Source organism: Phocoena sinus, chromosome 10, assembly GCF_008692025.1.
Source record: "Phocoena sinus isolate mPhoSin1 chromosome 10, mPhoSin1.pri, whole genome shotgun sequence".
NCBI lineage: Eukaryota > Metazoa > Chordata > Mammalia > Artiodactyla > Phocoenidae > Phocoena > Phocoena sinus.
Window position 1 is genome coordinate 95291652 of NC_045772.1, and position 23169 is coordinate 95314820.

The 23169-nt window shown below is 37.2% G+C and overlaps 1 protein-coding gene across 1 annotated transcript in view; it reads left to right on the forward strand.

Moving 5' to 3' along the window:
- The first annotated feature begins 12719 nt into the window (after positions 1–12719).
- LOC116761005 (pregnancy zone protein-like) overlaps positions 12720–23169 on the forward strand; it is a 49173-nt gene continuing 38723 nt past the window's right edge. The window contains exons 1-9 of the mRNA XM_032646657.1: positions 12720–12802; positions 14845–15025; positions 15799–15952; positions 16098–16150; positions 16717–16737; positions 17198–17366; positions 18649–18733; positions 20823–20946; positions 22647–22761. Of these exons, the coding sequence (XP_032502548.1) occupies positions 12720–12802; positions 14845–15025; positions 15799–15952; positions 16098–16150; positions 16717–16737; positions 17198–17366; positions 18649–18733; positions 20823–20946; positions 22647–22761 (985 nt within the window). The remainder of the gene's footprint in view (positions 12803–14844; positions 15026–15798; positions 15953–16097; positions 16151–16716; positions 16738–17197; positions 17367–18648; positions 18734–20822; positions 20947–22646; positions 22762–23169) is intronic.

Consider the following 23169-nt stretch of genomic DNA (forward strand, 5'->3'; position numbering starts at 1 on the left):
GCTCCATTTTTTTTCCCCTCAAGATTGCTTAGTCTATTCGGGGTCTTCTGTGTCTCCATACAGATTGTAAATTTTTTTGTTCTAGTTCTGTAAAACATGCCATTGGTAATTTGATAGGGATTGCATTGACTCTGTAGATTGCTTTGGATAGTATAGTCATTTTCACAATATTCATTCTTCCAATCCAAGAACATGGTATATCTCTCTATCTGTTTGTGTCATCTTTGATGTCTTTCATCAATGTCTTATAGTTTTCTGAGTACAGGTTTTTACCTCCTCAGGTAGGTTTATTCCTAGGTATTTTATTCATTTTGTTGCAATGATAAATGGGATTGTTTCCTTAATTTTTCTTTCTGATCTGTTAGTGTATAGGAATGCAAGAGATTTCTGTGTGTTAATTTTGTACCTTGTAGCTTTACTTAATTCATTGATTAGCTCTAGAAGTTTTCTCGTGGCATCTTTAGGATTCTCTATGTATAGTACCATGTCATCTGCAAACAGTGAGTTTTACTTCTTCTTTTCCAATTTGTATTCTTTTTTTTCTTTTTCTTCTCTGATTGCTGTGGCTAGGACTTCCAAAACTATATTGAACAATAGTGGCAAGAGTGGACATCCTTGTCTTGTTCCTGATCTTAGAGAAAATGCTTTCAGTTTTTCACCATTGAGAATGACGTTTGCTCTGGGTTTGTCATATATGGCCTTTATTATGTTGAGGTAAGTTCCCTCTATGCATACTTTCTGGAGAGTTTTTATCATAAACGGTGTTGAATTTTGTCAAAAACTTTTTCTGCATCTATTGAGATGATTGTATGGTTTTTATCCTTCAATTTGTTAATATGGTGTATCACATTAATTGATTTGCATATATTGAAGAATCCTTGCATCCCTGGGATAAATCTCACTTGATCATGGTGTATGATCCTTTTAATGTGTTGCTGGGTTCTGTTTGCTAGTATTTTGTTGAGGATTTTTGCATCTATATTCACTAGTAATATTGATCTGTAATTTTCTTTTTTTGTAGTATCTTTGTCTGGTTTGGCATCAGGGTGATGGTGGCCTCATAGAATGAGTTTGGGAGTGTTCCTTCCTCTGCAATTTTTTGGAAGAGTTTGAGAAGGATCAGTTTAAAAGCAAAGTGTGACATCTATATTCCTAATAATACTTTTTCCATTCGTTAGGATGCTGTGGAAGACACAGGTTACATTTATTTGGGATCATCTTTCTCTGAACATCAAAAACTTCTTTTCAAATTCCTTTAACCTCATTATCATTTTGGTCTTAACTCATACTTATTATCTATGTCAGTAGTTCTACCTTGAACCAGATTTATCAATTTTTAATTTTATAGTAATATTTGATAATTTTAATGATGTTATTTCAGCTCAGTATATTTGAATATATTTATTTCTCTTATCTTCTTTTCCACTGTCTTCCTCTTTATAAATAAACATGCACTTGAGTAATTGCTGTATTGATTCTTGTTGGTGATGACGTTTTAAGTTTAAATTTCTGTCTAATTTATCTAGTAAATTATTTTTTAAAACTTTTAAGCTCTTCCTCTGAGTCTTAAATTTTCTGGTCATTTTTTCTTGATATTTCTATTTTTTTTTGTATATCCATTTTTTTGCATCTTTATCCTCAAACAGCAATCTTTCCAGACTCACTTGCTAAAAGGCTTGTAGATTTCCCTTGGTTTTGTTCACTCGATGTACACATAGGTGGGTTGAATACTTTTCCAAGACCTATACCTATAGGTCTATTTGTGGTCATTAGCACTTATCTCAATTCCCAGTGCTTTCCTCCCACAATCTTTCATCTAGGGCGGTGTTTTTCAAACTGGGGATTCCAACCTCTGAACAGATCTTGAAATCAATTTAGGAAATCCCAGCTAGCAATGTCAGTGCGCGTTGCACATAACTGTTGAAATATTGCTCAGACATCACTGTTTTCAGTTGTATGTACATACACGTATATGTATGTTAACTGCATTTCTTACTGCAGTCACAGTTAAAATTGTTTGAAGAGCACTGATCTTGGCTGAATCTGCTGTGCTTAACAGTCCCACTGCTTGTTTCTATAATCCTGTGACATTTTGCAGCATAACAAAACTCAAATCCACCTTCAGATGCAGGCATTTTGTTACACATCAGGATGTCATCAAACTTCCTTCAATACCCAGATACATTTCCCCTTTCCCCTCTCCCCAGCCCCTTCTAGCCCTGACCTCTACAAAGGCTGCTATCAAATGCAATAATGGAGTTGCTCTCTTCCTCCAATAGACAGCATACACAGTTTAGGGATAACTGTTCGATTTAACACAACCCTGAGGCTGTAAACAGTGGAGCAGGAAATGAGGTGAAAATAAAGTGTCTGTCAGCCATCTTTCATGTAGGTGGAGCTGCTGTATCTGTTTGGAAACCCTTCACCACCAGACATGCATTCAGTGGAAGGAGATATGATTCGCTTTGTCTTTTATTTAGCTATTATTTTCAAACTTGTCGGTTTCAATCAAGATGTTTTATGGAGTTTTGATCTGCATTTCTCTAATAATTAGTGATGTTGAGCATCTTTTCATGTGCCTCTTGGCCATCTGTATGTCTTCTTTGGAAAAATGTCTATGTAGGTCTCCTGCCCATTTTTTTTTTTTTTTTTTTTTTTTGTGGTATGCGGGCCTCTCACTGCTGTGGCCTCTCCCGCTGCGGAGCACAGGCTCCGGACGCGCAGGCTCAGCAGCCATGGCTCACAGGCCCAGCCGCTCCGCAGCACGTGGGACCCTCCCGGACCGGGGCACGAACCCGTGTCCCCTGCATCGGCAGGCGGACTCTCAACCACTGCGCCACCAGGGAAGCCCTCCTGCCCATTTTTTGATTGGGTTGTTTGTTTTTTTTAATATTGAGCTTCATGAGCTGTTTGCATATTTTGGAGATTAATCCCTTGTCAATTGCTTCATTTGCAGATATTTTCTCCCATTCTGAAGGTTGTCTTTTCATCTCATTTATAGTTTCCTTTGCTGTGGAAAAGCTTTTAAGTTTAATTAGGTCCCACTTGTTTATTTTTGGTTTTATTTCCATTATTCTAGCAAATGGGTCAAAAAAGATCTTGCTGTGATTTATGTCAAAGAGTGTTGATGTATCACCTCACACTGGTCAGAGGGGCCATCATCAAAAAATCTACAAACAATAAATGCTGGAGAGGGTGTGGACGAAAGGGAACCTTCTTGCACTGTTGGTGGGAACGTAAGTTGGTACAGCCACTATGGAGAACAGTATGGAGGTTCCTTAAAAAACCAACAGTAGAACCACCATATGACCCAGCAATCCCACTATTGGTCATATACCCAGAAAACCATAATTCGGAAAGACACATGCATCCCCATATTCACTGCAGCACTATTTATAATAGCCAGGATATAGACGCAACCTAAATGCCCATCAACAGATGAATGGATAAAGAAGATGTGGTACATATACACAATGGAATATTACTCAGCCATAAAAAGGAATGAAACTGGGTCATTTGTGGAGACGTGGATGGACCTAGAGTCTGTCATACAGAGTGAAGTGAGTCAGAAAGAGAAAAATATTATCGCATATACGTGGAATCTAGAAAAATGGTACAGATGAACCTATTTGTAGGGTAGGAATAGAGATGCAGACATAGAGAACAGACATGTGGACATGGCGGGGAGGAATGGGGGGTGGGATGAATTGGGAGGTGGGGATTGACATATATACACTACCATGTGTAAAACAGATAGTGGGAACATGCTTTATAATGCAGGGAGCTCAGTGCCCTGTGGTGACCTAGATGGGTGGGATGTGGGGGAGGTGGGAGGGAGATCCAAGAGGGAAAGGGTATATGTATACATATAGCTGATTCACTTCATTGTACAGTAGAAACTAACACGACAATGTAAAGCAACTATACCCCAATTTTTAAAAAAAAGATGTTTTATGGAGAAACTACAGTAACATTTCTAGCCTGATGACATTGGAAAGCACCTATTTGACTTTTTTCTTTAGCTAAAACTTATTCTATTGCTTCTCTTTTTATTTTTCATTTTAAGTGGTTTATTATTTTAGTAGTTTATTACACTATTTTAACCATGTATTTTTGTTTATTTTACATTTTCATTAAATTATTTATTTGTTTTGCATTAGGAAGCATTACTCTAAAGGTACAATTGTTTTGGTTCCTGGACTTTTCTTTCAGCCTCAAAAAAGTTCTAATTTCCTTAATAGTCACTCTGTTATCTCACCTATAGCCTCTCCTTTTCCAATCCCAATGCTAAAATTTTTAATGGTTAATTCTAAACACTTACAATCCAAAATTTCCACCACTGCCCCTTAATATCTCACATTAGTGGGCACTGTAGTTTTATTTTTTCAGATAATATATAATCTAATTCTTCTAAGAGAACAAATGAAATATAAAATACATGGTATCTAAAACGTACAATCACTCAGTACTGATTAAACCCTGAAGAGGTATTACAGCAAAATAGGAGAGAGATTACAGTTTACAGAAAAACATTAAATACAAACCCCAGATTTAACTGTAAACAGTAGCCAGCTTGCTTCCAAGAGCCTCTCGAGAGTTGCTTGCCTCTGATTCTTGTAGTAAATTTGTCAATTGGTTTGTCAACAGAAAATTAAGGAAATAAAACCTACTTTTGTTACTTTACATTTTTGACAAATAGACCTTTTTTCTGCTTCTGATATGATGAGTATGTCTAATAATAATAATAAATGTTAGAGTGATTACTAAGGGAAAGGTGTGAAATGAGATGCTTAAGAGATCTTCTGAAATTTATTTTAAACACTTAAAACATGGCAACATTTTGTCATCTCAAAATCTTGAGTCCAGATAAATCCCCACAGGAATCTGTGAAAAGTCTGGAATTCTTGTGCACTCCTTGAGATCTGCCGTGGAAAGCTGGCGTGTGTAAGGGGTGGAAGGAGGGGAAGGGATGCTCTTCTTTCCTGTATCAAAGCTACCATCTCGCTTGTCCTTGCCTTGCCTCCTGACACGAAGAGCTTCAGTGGGCTTGCTGTTCTCAGAAGCCCCAGATCAGCAGTCAGGCAGCAGCTCTTCCTGGATTTTCCTCACCCTAAGGAGGTGCACTGTCCATGATGTAATTTGTCCCCCGTTGAGTCAGCCCAGTAGTTGGGGAAGGAGCATAAGGCCATGTCTAACTTACTGTTCTCCCAACATCTCCTCTCTTCTCTAGCTCGGAGCTCTTTTATGTCACCTTGGGAACTGAGGGGTCCCTTTTAGATTTTCAAAATAGGGCAGCATTCCCCCAAAACAATAAACTTATTTTTTTGAGTGGTTCCTTAAAAATGTCTGCTTATTTTCTTTCTAGGAAATTTCAGATTAGCGTCTCTCAAATTCACATTTTTATTATTTACTATTAATTATCACTATCCACTATCATTTTCTTGCAAAATCAGTCATGAAAACATAAACCTGTTTACTGCTTAAACTGACCTTCAATTGACCTTTGACTCTCTGGTCATTCACTGGATATGGAATAAGCTAGCTGGACTCAAAATAGAGTTTTATCATCTTACAAAATCTTTATTTTAATACTACCTCAAAAAATAATTATATAGAAATATTCTACTATCAGAAAGTGACAAGTGCTATGCTGACCACAGCCTCTAAACTTTCTATTTTGGGGCACTACTGATCTCCCTTGCTCTATTTATTTCCATAGCTCTTGTCATTTTTGACATATTATATAATGCACTTGCTTATTGACTTTATTGCCTGGCTCCTCTCGCTGGAATATAAGGCAGAGATTTCGTCTTGTTGCTCACTGTTCCTTGGCAATGAGAACTATATCCAGTAATAGCAAGCACTCGGTAATTATCTGTTGAATAAATGAATGAAGAATCATGTTCCCATGAGACATGAGACTTGCTTCTCATTGAGAAGTTGATAGATGAGCAAAGATTTACTGTAAGGAAGTTAGCAGTGTGAACACCTGGGAGAAGAGAAATACAGGAGAAGGGAACAAAAGCACAAGTCGTTAAGATAGGAGGGTTCTCAAGCGCTGAAGGAGAGCGAGGCGTCAGTAGGACTGAAACAGACAAGAGGAGTCAGCAGGTTGGGGGTGTGGAGGATGGGGGAGTACCAGCGTTTGGGAGGGGTGTGCAGGCATGGAAAATGTCATTCTCCTGGACAAAACTTCCACGGATGACTCAGAGGAAGAAGACAGGGCTGGATGGAACATTATTTTGCCACTAGGTCAGTTTTTCATTATGCGTACTGAAGAAAATAATACTACAGTCTTGAATAAAGCGGGCTGGAGGAAGCACAGCTGGGCTGACAAGTCCACTGGCCTGATCTCTGAATCAGCATGCTAGTATCAACCGTGAGTCTTTCTAACAAGACAGAAAAAGAGCACATTCCTTATATTCTTTTTGTCATTTGTCCTGCCTCTCAGAATTGGTGCAGGGAAATCCTCGAAGCACGGAAATGTGTCATATAAGCCCCAGCATTTTTCAGTTGGTCTCTCCCAGACCAAGTACTCACAAAAATACTTGGAAATACACACAGGGTTAATCAGCGAGTTATCATGGAGGGCTGTCACAGCCAGGAGATTCCTTCTTCTTTTATTCATTAAATACATCGGTACGAATGTCCCATTTGTGTTCATGTGATTTTCAGTTTCATTCTACTTATGCCAGTGATTCCAACTGTACCTCCCCCAAAGTACACTAAGTGACAAGGACACCTCCATTCTCACCCACTCACGGTTGCTCAATGCTCTGTAAACATATTTTCCTTTGGAAGTAACAGTTTAGAAATATGTCCAAAGGTAATGATGTCTTTCATAGAATTTTTTTTTAAATAGCTTCATTTTGAGATTTTAAAAAACCAATTTTTTATACAATTAAAATTGTATCAGAATTATCAGCAATTACAAAGTCAACTCTTTTCACTTTTACTTATTCTCCTCTCTTCCTAGTTTATGTCAAAATTTAATGCTATTATAGTCAAAGCTTAGCTTTTGTTCCTTGTCATTTAGCAGTAAGTATTAAAGCTTTTGATGTTGTGATAAAGTCTTCCTATTTTGATAGATGTGTAGGATAGATTCTACCAAGGCAATATACAGCATGTGTCTTCATTTTTATTAAGCATTTCAGTTCATCTCAAGTTTTATGACTATTAATTTTTGCTTTAGTGAATGATTTGGTGTGTGCAGTTTTACTCTTTGTGTGGGAATTTCTAGGCTCAGTCATTTACACTTGGTGCTCAAAACCATGAATCTTACACATCAGTTATGTACAACAAATGTCCCCTGCACAAAAAAAGAGTTTCTAAGATAAAAAACTGGAAAGCCAGTTTTACTAACAATAACGAACATTTATATAGCACTCACTCTATGACAGATACTTTCTAAGTACTTTTAAGTGTGTTAACTAATGTAATCGAATCCTTGGAGAGCTACTCCTAAGTCAACTTTATATATGAGCTGAAGCACTGAGAGATTATGTAATTTGTCCAAGATGGCACAGTAAGTGACGAACCTGGGATCCATTCCCAGGAGTTTGACAATTGAGTCTATTCTCTTAACTGCTATGTCATCCTGCTTTTAGGTCAGTTAGAATATTCCCATATTGTATTTCAGATTGTTTCTTTTCCAGATGTTTTCCCTGATTATATGAACATTACTTTAGACAAGAAATGATACCAATTTGTTTTATTTGTTCTTTCACTCAACAAACATTTATTGAGTGCCTATTAAACCGATGACTGGAATTTCATTACTATATTTTCATTCATGTGAGTTAAGTGGCTACCTGCTATTAAAAGTTGGAATACTGTAACATTGATCTTTGACATTTGGCTAGAATCTGCCATGAAGGTTCAGTTTTGGCCTCAAACCTATTTCAACATCATTTTGGAATCCCTAAAACTGTGAATGATCAATAATCTTACGATCTTTGTAGATAATAATTCTATAAGATCACTATCGTAATGTTGATAATTCAATCAAGACATGACTTGTGGATTTATTTTAATATATGAATATTTACTTAATATGTATTTTAGATATACCTTGGAGTGAAAAACTTGCTTGTCTTTTACAAAAAGACATTCAAAATATTGATATTTGCACAAAGTCTCTTAAATCAAGGAATCATAAGCCCATTGTAGGCCTCATACATCCATCTGTCTTAAACATATTTCTGGTATAAAAAAAAGCATGACATTAAAAATGGGTACTTTGGGCTCATTTTGGAATTTTCTGTACTCATTCATATTGTGGTGGTGGATGGCAGAAATAATCAAAATTTTCATTTTAAGCCTCACCTCTTCCTTCCTCAGCTCTTGTCAATGTTTGTATTGCCCCTGAGAGTTGCATAATAATAAAATAGAGAGCATGGAAAGAAACATTGAATCCAGGTAACAAATACCCAGTAAAATTCTTTACCTTATCCTAGAACTCAGAAATAGGATAGTTATCATAAGAATACATATTTGTGAGTTTATTACAATTAAAAATGAAATAATATTTTTCCTATCAGTCATAAAACTAATTTTACTGATTATCTGGACAGTGACACCCGGCTTTGCAAATCAGATTCTTGGTAGATGCTTTCTAGAAGTTTAATCAGCTACATGTGCAAGTCATAGTTTTGACAATAATAAAAAGCACGTTATGAGGTTTTCTATTGACAAAAGTATATTGAAATGAATAATATTTCAATCTCCCCAAAGTTCTTGAGTATACCAGGTGTCCTTAAGTAAGACAGTAACAATTAGTAACCATTTATAAGCGCTCGCAAGCCTGTTTTGCGTTCTTTCGAGACACTGAGAATGAGAGTGACTCTAGTGACTGAATTCCAAACGCTTTTGCAATTGACCTGCTTCCAGTGCTTTGCTTTCAATAGAATTAAGGAGGTCATATTTGATTTATCAGCTGATAGGTAATTAAAATTCTTCTTTAATGATTACAATGTGACCTTTGGCTTATAAATTAGACACCTAAATATTTAAGTGATAATGTTATAACGGAACTTCTCACACTTCTCTCTCTCTCTTTATGTGAACAAGATTTCTTGGTGCTTACATCTATAGGATAGGACGTAGATAGGAATGTTCTAGAATAAAATAGAGTAGAATAGAAAACATGGCAAAAATATAGATAGTTGAAGCTTGTGTCAGTCTAGCTGCAATTAATATTCATCCAAAGACACATGGTCTGATTGGGGGAGCCAGAAGGATGGAATATACATTTAATTTCATTAAGAAATGATTGTCAAATAAGATTTTTTCTTGTGTTTAACATACATTGAGATAATAGTATATATATATATACATATATGTGTGTGTGTGTGTGTGTGTATATATATATATATACAGTTTTGATAAAGAATATATTGACAGGGACTTCCCTGGTGGCACAGAGGCTAATAATATGCCTGCCAATGCAGGGGACACAGGTTCAAGACTTGGTCTGGGAAGATCCCACATGCTGCGGAGCAACTAACCTGTGTGCTACAACTACTGAGCCTATGCTCTAGAGCTGGTGAGCCACAACTACTGAGCCCACATGCCACAACTGCTGAGCCCACGTGCCTAGAGCCAGGACTCCACAACAAGAGAAGCCACCGCAATGAGAAGCCCGCATGCCACAACAAAGAGTAGCCCCCGCTCACCACAAGTAGGGAAAGCCCACACGCAGCAATGAAGACCCAATGCAGTCAAAAATAAATAAATAAATAAAATAAATTTAGTTAAAAAAAAGAACATATTAACAATACTTGTAATGATAACTTGATCCAGTAAAGTTTGTTACTACTCAGAACTGTATAGGTACAAGAACCTCTTTTACAGTTTCGATTATCTTTAGTTTCAGTAATGTATGATAGAGTGACCTTTAAAGAATATTGAAGCATAAAATACCAGGATAAAATTATCTGGGGAATTAGAATGGAAATCCAAGATCAAGGAAAAACCAGAATGATGTAAGATTTCCAAATTGTAAAAGAAGGGTTCATGTATGTTTTAAATGGGTGATGGTAAGCAATAAATGACTGCAGTATTTACAGTTCATTGGATACATTTTAAAAATTGTATTACAGTTTATTTTTTAAATGTCGGTATTTATAATACACTTTTTGTTTTCTTACTGGTGAAGAGAAGTTTTAGAAATCAAGTATGTGTGAAGGGTTACATGCTTAATAAAATTCTTTTAGGGAATACAAGGAAAAAAGAGTTGAAGACCACAGGAATATGTAAGCCTCAGCTGAGAATTCCGAGAACATATTGTTTATGTTCTACAATAAATATTTTAAATGTATCTACTAATATTTTCAATTAAAAATCACAACAATAAAGTTTTGATAATACTTCAGATTTATTCTTCTATTCCAGAAGTTTAAACTACAATGGTGATTTTGCTTCATCCACATGTGGATTTTTATACTTAGGCATTAGGCATTTGGCCAAAATATAGGCTTGGTATATATCTAAAAAGTATAATTATGCCTGTGAAAAGTAACATAGAGACTTCTTAAAAGTCATTTATTATTTATTGTAAGTTAATTTATTCCATATTAAGCTGGCAGAGAATGAAGATATTTATGGCAGCGTGGGAGTGCAGGATGGAGGTGGAGAGAGCATAAAGTTTCTAATGAGAGGAAACCAAATTGAAGCAGAAGAGCTTTATAGTCATCCAGCAAGCATTTACCAACTACCAAGGGCTCGCACAATGTATCATTACATTTTACTCTGACCTGGCATTATAGCACTCATAGTCTATCATCATGACTGGGGGACTTCCCTGGTGGTCCAGTGGTAAAGAATCTGCCTTAGATTGCAGGCGACATGGGTTCGATCCCTAGTCAGGGAATTAAGATCCCACGGGGCAACTAAGCCTGCATGCCGCAACTACTGAGCTCTTGTGCCTCAACTAGAGCCTGTGTGCTGCAAACTACAGAGCCCACGCGCCCTGAAGCCCATGCGCCACAACTAGAGAAGAGAAAACCTGCACACCACAACTAGAGAGAAGCCCGCTCACCACGACAAAGAGCCCACATGCCTCAACGAAGATCCTGCGTGCTGCAATTAAGACCCAACGCGGCCATAAAAAATAAATAAAAAATATTATCATGATTGGCATTTTATTTATTTTTTAATTAATTTTTATTGGAGTCTAGTTGACTTACAATGTTGTGTTAGTTTCATGTGCACAGCAAAGTGATTCAGTCATACATATACATATATCCACTCTTCTTTAGATTTTTTTCCCATAGAGGTCATTATGGAGTACTGAGTAGAGTTCCGTGTGCTATATGGCAGGTTCTTATTAGTTATCTATTTTATATATAGTAGTGTGTATATGTCAGTCCCAGTCTCCCAGATTATCCCTCCCCGACCCCTTAACCTTAAGTTTGTTTTCTACAGCTGTGACTCTATTTCTGTTTTGTAAGTTCGTTTGTACGATTTTTTTAGATTCCACATATAAGTGATGTCGTATGATATTTGTCTTTCTCTGACTTACTTCACTCAGTATGACAATCTCTAGGTCTATCCATGTTGCTGCAAATGGCATGATTTACTTTTTTATGGCTAATACTCCACTGTATATATGTACCACATCTTCTTTATCCATTCCTCTGTTGATGGACAGTTAGGTTGCTTCCATGTCCTGGCTATTGTAAATAGTGTAAATAGTGAATTTTAATATCTTACAAATCTGTAGTTTTATAGTTCACTAAGGACTGTCATGTACGGTATCTTCATTTCTCACTCTTTCAGATCATATACAAAAATGTATGTCAAGAACTAAATATACCTCATCCAGGGGAGTGCTTGTTTCTCCTCAAATTGAATTTTATAGTTTAAACCAGTTCTCTATTCAAAACACACACACCTGAATTTTGTGGAGTCCTAGTTATACTAATGTAATAGTGTGGATCTTTTTAATTTTCAGAATTCCATAAAAATAGATTCTAACATCCCATCTCCTTAGAAAAGCAAATAGGATGATGCTCACTATTGATAAAATGTTTATATTTCTCACGGTAAAATAAATAAGAATGTCCATCACATAAAGATTATTTCCTTAGAGGATAAAATAAATGTATTGGCTTTATATTCTAGATGTTAAATGAACTAAGAAACTATAAAAATGCATTACGTGGGTTCATTTTCTTTACAAACAAATATAAGGATAGTTGTAAAAAGCAAAAGCTAAGCTTTTAAACAAAGGAGAGATTATCTTCATACTTTGTTTAAAATCTGTGATAAATTTTATTTCTTTGTTTCATTAAATAACTGTATTGGATGAAGCTTGGGAGAACATGTGATGCTCCCTGGTCTACCAAGAAGAGATTTGGGATATGTATTTACATAAATAGCTCTTGTTAAAAAAGAAAAAGATCAAGAGTATTGATTGATTTCATCAAATCATGTCATTTACTTTGTTTTTTCTTCAAGATATTTGAGCAGGAACCAGAGCTAATGTAGCCTCAACATACTATTTTTCAGGCACGTAGAAAATTTGAGCAAGTGGATGAAAGTGATCTGCAATTGATTTTTTTATACTGGAAGTAGTTAATATGTTACAAAAATAAATGGTTAGCCATTTACTTTTACTGCCCATTAGGCAAAATAAAAACCAGTGATTCTGAAACAAGAACAGAGTTCAAGGAATCAAGGACTCAAGAGTCCCATTCTTTCCTATTCCTCTCTACACCATGAGGGGATGTCAGCTGCCTAATCCAGTCTTGATTCTGCTTTCCTTGCTCCTTCCCAGAGATGCGTCAGCTACCTCCAAACCGTAAGCAACATTTCCAGAAAAGTCTATTGCCCTCCTCTTCCCATTGTGTTATCAGCTTCTTGATGTCTGTCTTTTTATTTATTTCCTGATTCCGTCTGAAATTATCTGTTGTTGAAAAAGCTCAGAAGTGTTGATAAATTGTTAGTACACAGGTGGTAAAAGGCATACTCCAGTTCTAGAAAACTCACAGATACAGGGCAGTAACATTTGTGAAACATTAACCAAATAAGATTATAGAATTCTACAACATTCATCAAATAAGAATATAGTATTCCTACCAAGAAAAGATAAATTCGTTTTTGACTGGTGCAAAAGGCTGCGGTGTCTTGGCCATTGTAAAGTGACTCAGTGTCTGTATCTTCCCCAAGCAGGTATTCCCAAGAGAGATGCATGACTTACAGACAAGCCAGGGTTTGTGTGTCATTTCACTCGATCCTTCAGCAAAACTAGAAGGGCTGGCATTAGATTTGAGAATATACAGATTAACAAAATGTGGCCCCTGCCCTTAGTACCTCATAGTAGAAAAAAGAGAGAGATAGAGAGATGGTGCACAGCGAATGAAATAAAATGCAAAAACAGAACCAGGCATTGTAGGATTCTGTGAGAATACTCAGAGATAACCTAACTCTTCGTGGGAACTGATACAAGGGAAGGGGCATCACCAAAGCCCACATAAGAAAGTTGCTTTTGAGGTGAGTCTTATGAAGCCAATAGAAGTTTTCCAGCTAGACCAGGACACTCCAGAAGGAGAGAGAGTCACGGGCCAGCAGAACATCACGAAGTTCAGCACATTTGGGTGATCGTAAACGATGGGCAGACCGCCACAGGAGAATATTTTCTTCTGCATGTATATTACCATGTATATGGTAATATGCCTGATGATTAGCCTCGTTTTTCTTCCATCTCTAGAGAGTGGAAGAAAGAAAAGAGCTAAGGTTGCTTCTGAAACAGTAGTGAAAAACGATTCAGCTCCTCTCCATGTATTATCGTTATCTCTTAATGTTTCCTGGAACAAAGAGGTTTGTGCTATCATCCATATGAAACCCAAGGCCACATGTGGATAGGTTTTCTTACTGGTTTCAGTGATCATTAACTGATTCATAATATTGTTTGTTACTAAAAAAAATTTAAAGTTTTTTTGGGTTTATTTACATATAACAGAACTAAAATTGTAAGACATTTGAAGTGTACAACACATATATATTGTGAAAGGATTCTCCCCATTGAGTTTAATTAATCTATCACATAGATCAATCTAACGATTAATCTAACACATCTATCTCTCAAATATTTATTTGGGGGGGGGTGAGAACACTTAAGTTATGTTCTCATAACAAATTTCAAGTATATAATTTCAATTATACAATGTTATCGACTATAGTCACCATGTTATATAGTACATCCTCAGGCAGACCTTATTCAACTTGTAAATGAAAGTTTGTGTCCTTTTACCAACCTATCCCTATTTTCCTCCATCTCCCATTCCCTGGTAACCATTTTTCTACTCTATGTCTCTGAGCTTGACTTTTTTTTAAAGACTCCGCATGTTGTAAGAGATACCATCAGTATTTGTCTTTCTCTATCTGGTTCATTTCACTTAGCATAATGCTCTCAAGGCCCATTCATGTCGTCATGAACAGCAGGATTTCTGAATAATATTTGTGTGTGTGCATGTGTGCGTGCACATGCGTGTGTACAATCACATTTGATTCATTGAAAATTTCTAAATTTGAAAATTATTTCTATACAAAATATATAACAACTCATGGAGTGCTCATCCATAACTTATGAATAGGTTTACTAATATCGAGAGTGAATATTTCCACAGTATAGGAGAAGCATACTGATATTTAACTTGGTAGGGGTTTTCTGAGTTTCTAAGGCCTTCCGGTTTGGTCTTTGAAGAATATACTCCTCTCCACTCTTGAAATCTGGCTCTGCTCTCTGATTGGTGACGATAGCAAAGATCATCTAGAAAACAACCACAGTTATGATGTCTTTTTAACCCTTCCATGGTTGACCCAGACCCCTCTTCTCCGCAGGCAGTACCTGGTCCTGGTCCCATCACAGCTGTATGCTGGCGTTACCGAGAAGGCCTGTGTCGTGCTTAATCACCTGAATGAGTCAGTGGAACTGACAGTAACTCTGGAGTATGAGATGCAGAGCAGGAATCTCCTCACAGACCTGGGGGCGAAGCACTCCTTCTACTGCAGCTCCTTCATGGTCAGTATCCCTCCTTGGGAAAAGGGAGAGCATTACAGAGAGAGCATGTTAGTTGATGCCTTGCATTCTGACCCCCAACAATAAAAAAGCAAAAGGAAGAAAAAAATGAGGAGTACAGAGCAAATTTCAAATTAGAGTCTAAAAATAAAAGTTCTACTGAATATACTTACATAATATTTACAAACAGAACTGGTGCAACATACAAAAGATAATATGGTTATAGGAAGGACTTCTATAACCATTATTATCTTTGCTCTTAAAGTAAACTTCTAAGGAAAATAATGTTCATGCCATTACAGATATAAACACGTAGATTCATAAAGTTAAGTGACTTCTCTAAGATCTCGCAGATGGTTGATGGTTAATGTATTGTCCTTGTAACCTTTAATTAAAGTATTAAATAGTTAATCATACCAGCTTACTGCCAACAGTAATATGTAATGCTGTTTCTGACCATTGAAAAATAAAATTTAATAATTATTTTAATACGACCATATTGCCGTGAAAATGTGAGCTTGTTATTGCCTTCATTGTCATAACTAGTTGAAGGATGAGTCCATTTTATTGCAATGACATTTTTCCTTTAGTCAAATCAACAATTCGTTGCTGTCATGTTACACGATCATAATAATCTATAAAAAGAGGGGACATCACCTTTGACCCTATCCCTTACTAATTTTCACGGGACTAACCAGAGAAATGAGAAAATCACAGAGGCTGAGACATTCAGAAGTGGATCTGGGCAGATTCTTCAGCTCATTTCGGTTTTACAGATTCCGGAGTCGTCATCTTCCTCAGCGTTCATCACTGTGCAGGTGAAAGGGCCAACCCAGCACTTCATAAAGAGGAAGTGGATGCACATAACAAAAGCAGAAAGCCTTGTCTTTGTTCAGACAGACAAACCCATCTACAAACCAGGACAAACAGGTATAAAGAACCAAATGAGTGAAAAGCAATTTGAAGGGTTGGAGGTGTCGTTCTCTAATTTATGGAAATCCTGGCACGTTGTTATCTGTCTTACCACCCTGAGTTCCCACTGGAGGGTTTCATGAGAAAAATCTCTATGTTTCAGTGAGATTCCGCATTGTCTCTGTGGATGTCAATTTTCACCCTTTGAATGAAATGGTGAGTGTCACAACAGTGGGTAAGATTGGCAGAAACAGGCAAAATCGTAAAACCTATTCTTTTGGAGAACCGAGACCAACATGAGATCCTTAAATCTATCACAGAAAGATCTCAAAGTGTATCGCTGCTGGAGAATAAGGGAGATCAGTTCATCAACTACATTTTTAAAACAAGTTAAATATTCAGTTAAAATTACGCCCTTAAAGACTCAATTATTTTCATTGAACTGAAGAAAATAAATGCATTTCATTTCTCTCCTAGAGAAATGGAGAATTTCTCAGAGATAAACATCATCTGTAAAATAAACTATTACTAGGACCTTTTTACCTAAATGTAGGTTTCTCAATTGTACATTATTTCATTAAAGGGAAGTCATGACTTCTTAAGAGGCGTGTGTCCCAAACTAAACATATAAAGTGTTGTGAATGAAATGGAGCCACATTTCCTCCTTTGGACAAGAAGTGAACAGGCTTACTTCCTCTGGTCCCGATACTGTATTAACGCTAATGTCATGGTGTTCTCTTTCTAAACTCTATCTCACACTCATACTATTTCTTTCTTTTCAGTTCCCAGTGGTTTATATTGAGGTAGGTAATGTATTGTGTATCTCGGTTGGGATGAGGACTCACTGCCAGTTGTGTTAACTTGCCTCGCTCCACCTCCACCTTCCCCACTGGCACTTCACCAGAACTAAATAAAACACTGTTTTCCCTGTCTCTCTTAAATCCTGGGGAGAGTAGATAAGATATAAATGAAGGAACAGAATTCCCTGAGATGATGCAATTTAGTGGCTCTTCCAATATTTCTGAACAAGATGGGTATGCAAATCTCAAAAAGAGGTGCTGTCAGCTGTCATATCTCATAGCTGGGAAAGATGTCCTTTGCTCAGTCTAGAATTCCTAGAAACCTTTGCTAATACCACTGGTGCCAATTTACCAATCAGCTAATTATCCACCTCCCAATGTCACTCTCCCTGAAAAGCTGTTCCTCTACTCAATATTATATATTTCAGTTGCTTCTATGAACTTGTGATGTTTTTACCTATAGAATCCCAAGAAGAACCGGATTTTCCAATGGCACAGTGTCAATTTGCACTGGGGACTCAACCAGCTCTCTTTCCCACTCTCAGTGGAGCCCACGCTGGGTCCCTACAAGGTCATACTGCAGAAGGAGTCAGGGAAAAAAATAGAGCACTCTTTCGAGGTGAATGAATATGGTAAGAATTCTGCATGTGTCCAAGATATTTATGACATTAGACAATGAAAGATTGGATCATTTTTACATGTAGGTGACAAGCAAAAATCTAGCATATAATAGTTGAAAATCAGCAAGGCTTTTTATTTATTTAAATATTTGCTAAGCTCGTTTCATGCACTATCTCATTTAATCCTTAAAGTAGCCCTCTGAAGCAGATCCTATACTTTCTCCAGTTTACAAACAAACATATTAATACTAGAAAAGTTAGTAATTTACCAAAATCACAGAGCCAACAAGAAGCAAGAGAAATTTTAATAGTTCCATCTGACCCTATTCAAACATCAGTTGTTAACCAATACATTATGTTATCTACATGCATCTCTTGATCTATATCTTATAACAGGAGGTATTTCCTGGGATTACAACCTGGCTTTGTGTGACCTACGTGTAATCTACTCTAATAATAGTAATCAGACATTGAAACCGTCTTATTAGTTATCAGTTATGCGGATTTTCTAACTTAAGTTAAATATATCATGCCATGGATAAGGAGACCTATCACAAAAACAGGATTCCCAAAACTCACCAGAACTGCCATGAGAATTATAGAACAGGGATTCATTATAGAAATAACAAGCCTTATACACAACTATGAGAGAGGCTGGAAAAGTCAGAGTCCAACAGGAGGAGATGGTCGATCAGAGGAAATTACTAACCAGTCCTCCTGAAGCATTGGTGGGGATGGACAGATCAGAACTCACAAGGGCACCTTCACACGCCAGAGTGGAACACGAAGGGAAACTGACAGGAGAATCAATGGAAGACTGTTACCTCTCCCTACCTACCACTCCAATATTTCTATAACCAGGTGCTGATGGTGGGCCTAGGGTCTCTGTGAGTCAGCAGGGTTTAGAAGTTGGGAAGGAGAGAGCTGGACACAGAGAGGGAAAAAATAAAGACAAACTGGAAACTGCTGGCCCCTCTGTACCTGTAACCGCGTCTAACCATGGGGATCTTCAGAGAATAATGATGCTACTTTCCTCCCACCTTTGAAATCTTGGACAAATTCAGAGAAGGAGATTCTAGGAACCATAATACCAGCTTAACCAAGTTAACATGGTACCAACTGCCCATGGTTATGACGGCATCTCCTTTGCCAATAGTGGCCCTGCTGCCCCTTGTTGTAATTGAAATCACTTTATGTGACCCTTTGTTACAGGGTTCTGTAGCAGAATCATTACTAATGCTTACAGGACCTCCTGCCCACTTTCACCATTTTTTTTCTCTTTTATTGATAACAGTTTTGCCCAAATTTGAAGTCCAAGTGAAAATGCCCAAGACTGTTGGTTTTCTGGATGATGAATTTGTGGTATCCGTCTGCAGTCTGTGAGTTACATTTTTTTCACCTCATTTCTTTTTCCCTACTTTATTTGTATTGCCCATAATGATCGCTGGACTTTGAAGTATTTTAATTAGCGAAGGAATGACTCTCTCCCCAACTTGTCTTAACTCAGACTAGGGAGCAGGGGTGGTGGCATACAACACTTTTACTGCTAATAATAAAAATTATTAACTGAGCGCTTAAAATGTGCCAGGCAATGTTTTAAGTGCCTTGCACTTATTTACATTTTTTTTCTTACACTAACCCTATGAGATGGGGACAATTATCCTCATTTTACAAATGAGGAAACTGCAACACATAAAGGATAAAAGAACTTGGTCAAGTTCCAACAGACAGTAAATTCCAGAAGACTGGAATTTAAATCCAACAGTCCACTCCAGACCCTGAACTCTTCACCACTCTTCTATACTGCCTCTGAAAGTAAAAAGAAAAAAAAAAAAATCTAGCTTCATGAAGCATTTCTATGTTTCTATATCCCACACACTGGGCTAGATTGAACCTGGGTCATCTAACTCTAGAGCCCATGCTCATAGATTCCATGTTATTCCATGTCCTATTACCTCCATTTTTTTTATAGTTCCCAATTTCTTAAACTATGGAAAGCTAGAAAGAAGCTCCGTAGACCCTCTGTCTTAAAGGCTGGATATATAAGGTAGAATTAAAACTACATGTCATTTATTTCTTCCCTGATTACCTTTTAGTGCAGTAGAGTACCCCCTACATGCACCAAGGAGGTTGATTGTACTTCTTGCTTCTAAAAACAGCATGTAAAACATGTTTTCATTCTTCTCACCAGCTCTGATGCTATAAATTTTTCCATCAGAGGGAAAGGCTTTTGATTCAGATTTAAAGAAAAGATTCAACAAAGTGATTAAATTTAGTAAATAATTTATTACTTTATCAGCACTTTTTTTGGAGGGGGAGACTATAAAAAGAGGAAGCTTGGGGCTTCACAGTTTGGGCAATAAGTCTCTAACCTAAGTCTGCATCAGAATCTATGGACGTTCTTAGTTAAAATGTAGATTCCTCAGCTCCACCTCTAGAGATTCCAATCATAAATCTGAGGAAGGATTTGGGACTCTGACTATCACTGCATATCTCAGGGAATTTCAGTGTGGGTGGTGCGTGAAGCATACTTTAAGAAACAATAGACTAAGTTCAGCTTCACATCACGTCTTAGTCTGTTCAGGCTGCCATAACAAAATACCACAGACTGGGGAGCTTATTAACAACAGAAATTTATTGTTCACAGTTCTAGAGGCAGGTAAATCCAAGATTAAGATGCCAACACGGTCAAGTTCTGGTGAAGGTCCTCTTTCTGGTTCATAACTGGTGTCTTCTCCTTGTGTCCTTACATGGAGGAAGGGACAAGAGATCTCTCTGGAGCCTCTTTTATAAAGGCACTAACCCATTCATGAGCACTTCACCCTCCTCCCAAAGGCCTCACCTCCTAATACTATCATCTTTTGGGGTTTAGAATTTCAACAAGTGAATCTGGGGGGGACATAAATATTCAGACCATACCACATCACATCTCTCCATCATATGTGGCAGAATCCGACTGTCATCATGATACCGTTCACTTATAATGCTTCTGTTCTATAGCTAGTGCTTTCCCATTTAATTCCTCATTTATCCTCTTAAGATATACATGAGTTAGGGAGGACTTAGAAATACACTGTGTATGCTTCCCTAATTTTTTTCCTAAAACAACTTAGGAGGTATTGGCAAAGGTAGAATCATAACCTAGATAATCTGACAGCAGAGGAAGAAGGAAATAAGGCAGTTTTTTCTCAGATCTTTCTTCCCTCTCAGCTGAAGTAAAACTGCATTGTTACTTTTCCATTTGGAGGAGTTTCAAAAAGTATTTCAGTATTCAGTAAGTATTTTCTCTTAGAGTTGTAGATAATTGAGACGCAGTTTCAGAATAAGTGCTTCTGAAGTACAAATGCTTTGGAAGGAAATACAATTGCTGTCAGTGAGTAAGATGGGTATATGAACGGATCAAATCCTGTGAAGAACATCTGAGTTGTTTATGTTAAGTATTTTTTGTATGACTCTTTACTGTTACAGATACACATATGGAAAGCCTGTCCGTGGTCTGGTGACAATTAATGTGTGCAGAAGATATTCACGATACAGTTCTACCTGCCATGGAAAACATTCACAAAGTATCTGTGAAGAATTTAGTCAACAGGTATATGGAAATCACCCTCCCCGGGACACTTAACACCAGATCTTGTTTTCTTGTGGCTGATAATAGAATAGAGAATACGATACAGTACAATACAATATGAGAGTAGTGTTTGAAATAGTCACCTAGGAGAAGTGTGGAGTAAGGGAAACATTTTAAGATTGCCTGGCAATGATCGGAACCAACTTGAGGGTGGGGCTGATGGATTTATAACGGTATTTGGCCAGTTTTGTAATTTCCTTCTCACCGCAATTGACATGCCAGGTATATGGGCATAAAAGGATGTGGAAGTCTCCAAAGTTGGCTTTTATCAAATATAATAGAAGAAGAATGTGACGGATATTAAGAATTGGGCTAGTGGGAGAATCAAATGACACCCTATGGAATCTACCCTGCATAGAGGAGACTGAAACCAGCGTCAGGGTGAGGAGAGGGGGACTGAGAGGGATGATGAACTGGAGGCCTCGATTACATCAGAAAAAAGTGGAAACAAGAATAACTAAGGGAAACAGCAGTAGGACACGTTTTAAAAAATGAAATGAATTTTTGAATACTGATTTGTATTTTTGAATACTAATGAAATGAATACTGATTTCAGGGGAAGAGTATATATAAGTCCAGGGTGTGGCAATGTGAGCGGACACTATAAGGGTGTGGAAAAGCAAGTTATCAAAGTTGTAGAGACCAAATAAATGAAAGGCTAGGGTGGTGAATGTGACGATGAAGTTCAAGATAAACATCGAGGGCTTCCCTGGTGGCGCAGTGGTTGAGAGTCTGCCTGCCGATGCAGGGGACGCGGGTTCGTGCCCTGGTCCGGGAGGATCCCACGTGCCGCGGAGCGGCTGGGCCCGTGAGCCATGGCCACTGAGCCTGCGCGTCCGGATCCTGTGCGCCGCCACGGGAGAGGCCACAACAGTGAGAGGCCCGCGTACCGCAAAAAAAAAAAAAAGATAAACATCGATAAGCAAGATAAACATGAGAGAAATCTAGCTGCCAAAATCCTTACTATTATCAGGGAGACTAGGATTAATTTCTGTTTTCAAATGAGTCATGATATCTGCATATAAGTACATTAAATAAGATTAAATTTAATTATGCAATAAATATTTTCATGTAAATAAGTACAAAAATGAAAACAAATCTTTATTATAATATGAAACCCGATGTTTAGTTTAGAGATCTAATTGCTATAATGATTCATCTAGTCAATGAATATATGGTTTTTTTTTAATGTCCTAGATATCAAGAAAATACAGTCCCTAGTCGATATTTAGGTGGAGGTCATTACAGAGGCTCCTTAGAACATGTTATGTCTAAGCTGAGTTTAGGAGAGCAGTAACTGTGGGCCAAGATCGGAATGGAAGAAAGAATGTTATTTGAGGAACAACATACACACACACACAAAGAGGTAGAATTACAAAATACCATGGTACATTGGGGAAACTCTAGGAAGTTTAATATGACAGAAATGGATAGGCTTTTGGAAGAGAGGGGAGAAGGCAAAGGTTGGCAATGATTAACTCAATGATTAATGAAGAAATTTTGTATCATTTGGGGGCTTGGGAAAAAATAAGCACCCAAAAGATGGTCAGAACATTTGTAAAATTTCCTTCTGTGGCCAACACAAAATGTTCAGAGGTTGGTAACTGACTTTTTTTAATCACAAATCAGAGGACCCAGGAATTCTCTTCCTTTCTCTTCAGGCAGACGAGGAAGGCTGTTTCACACAACTAGTAAAAAGTAAAATATTTCATCTGAGACAAAAAGGATATGACATGAAATTACTAGTGGAAGCCAAGGTCAGAGAGGAGGGAACAGGTTTGTATTATTTTTAAATATTTATTAAACATTTATCAAACTTCCATTCCATGTAAAATGCTTTATAGTTTCTGGGGACTATGACAATGACATGGCTTCTGCCTTCAAGGAATTAGGAATCTAAAAAGAAATTATATATATGGCTATGTATATATGTATGCATGTATTATATATAACCATAATACAATTTCCACAGGAAATGTAAAAAATAAGGGCCAAATGAGCATGGAGAGGGTTAATTCTAATATAGAGCTGAAGAAGGCTTTGAAAAGTAACATTTGAGCAGATTTGAATAGAATGGATAGTATTCTGAAAGATAGTGATGGACCAGGAAAGCGTAATAGGCATAAAACAAATGCGTTCAGTCCCAGAAGAATCTTAAAAAAGTAGGCTGGTGCTAAGGTGTTT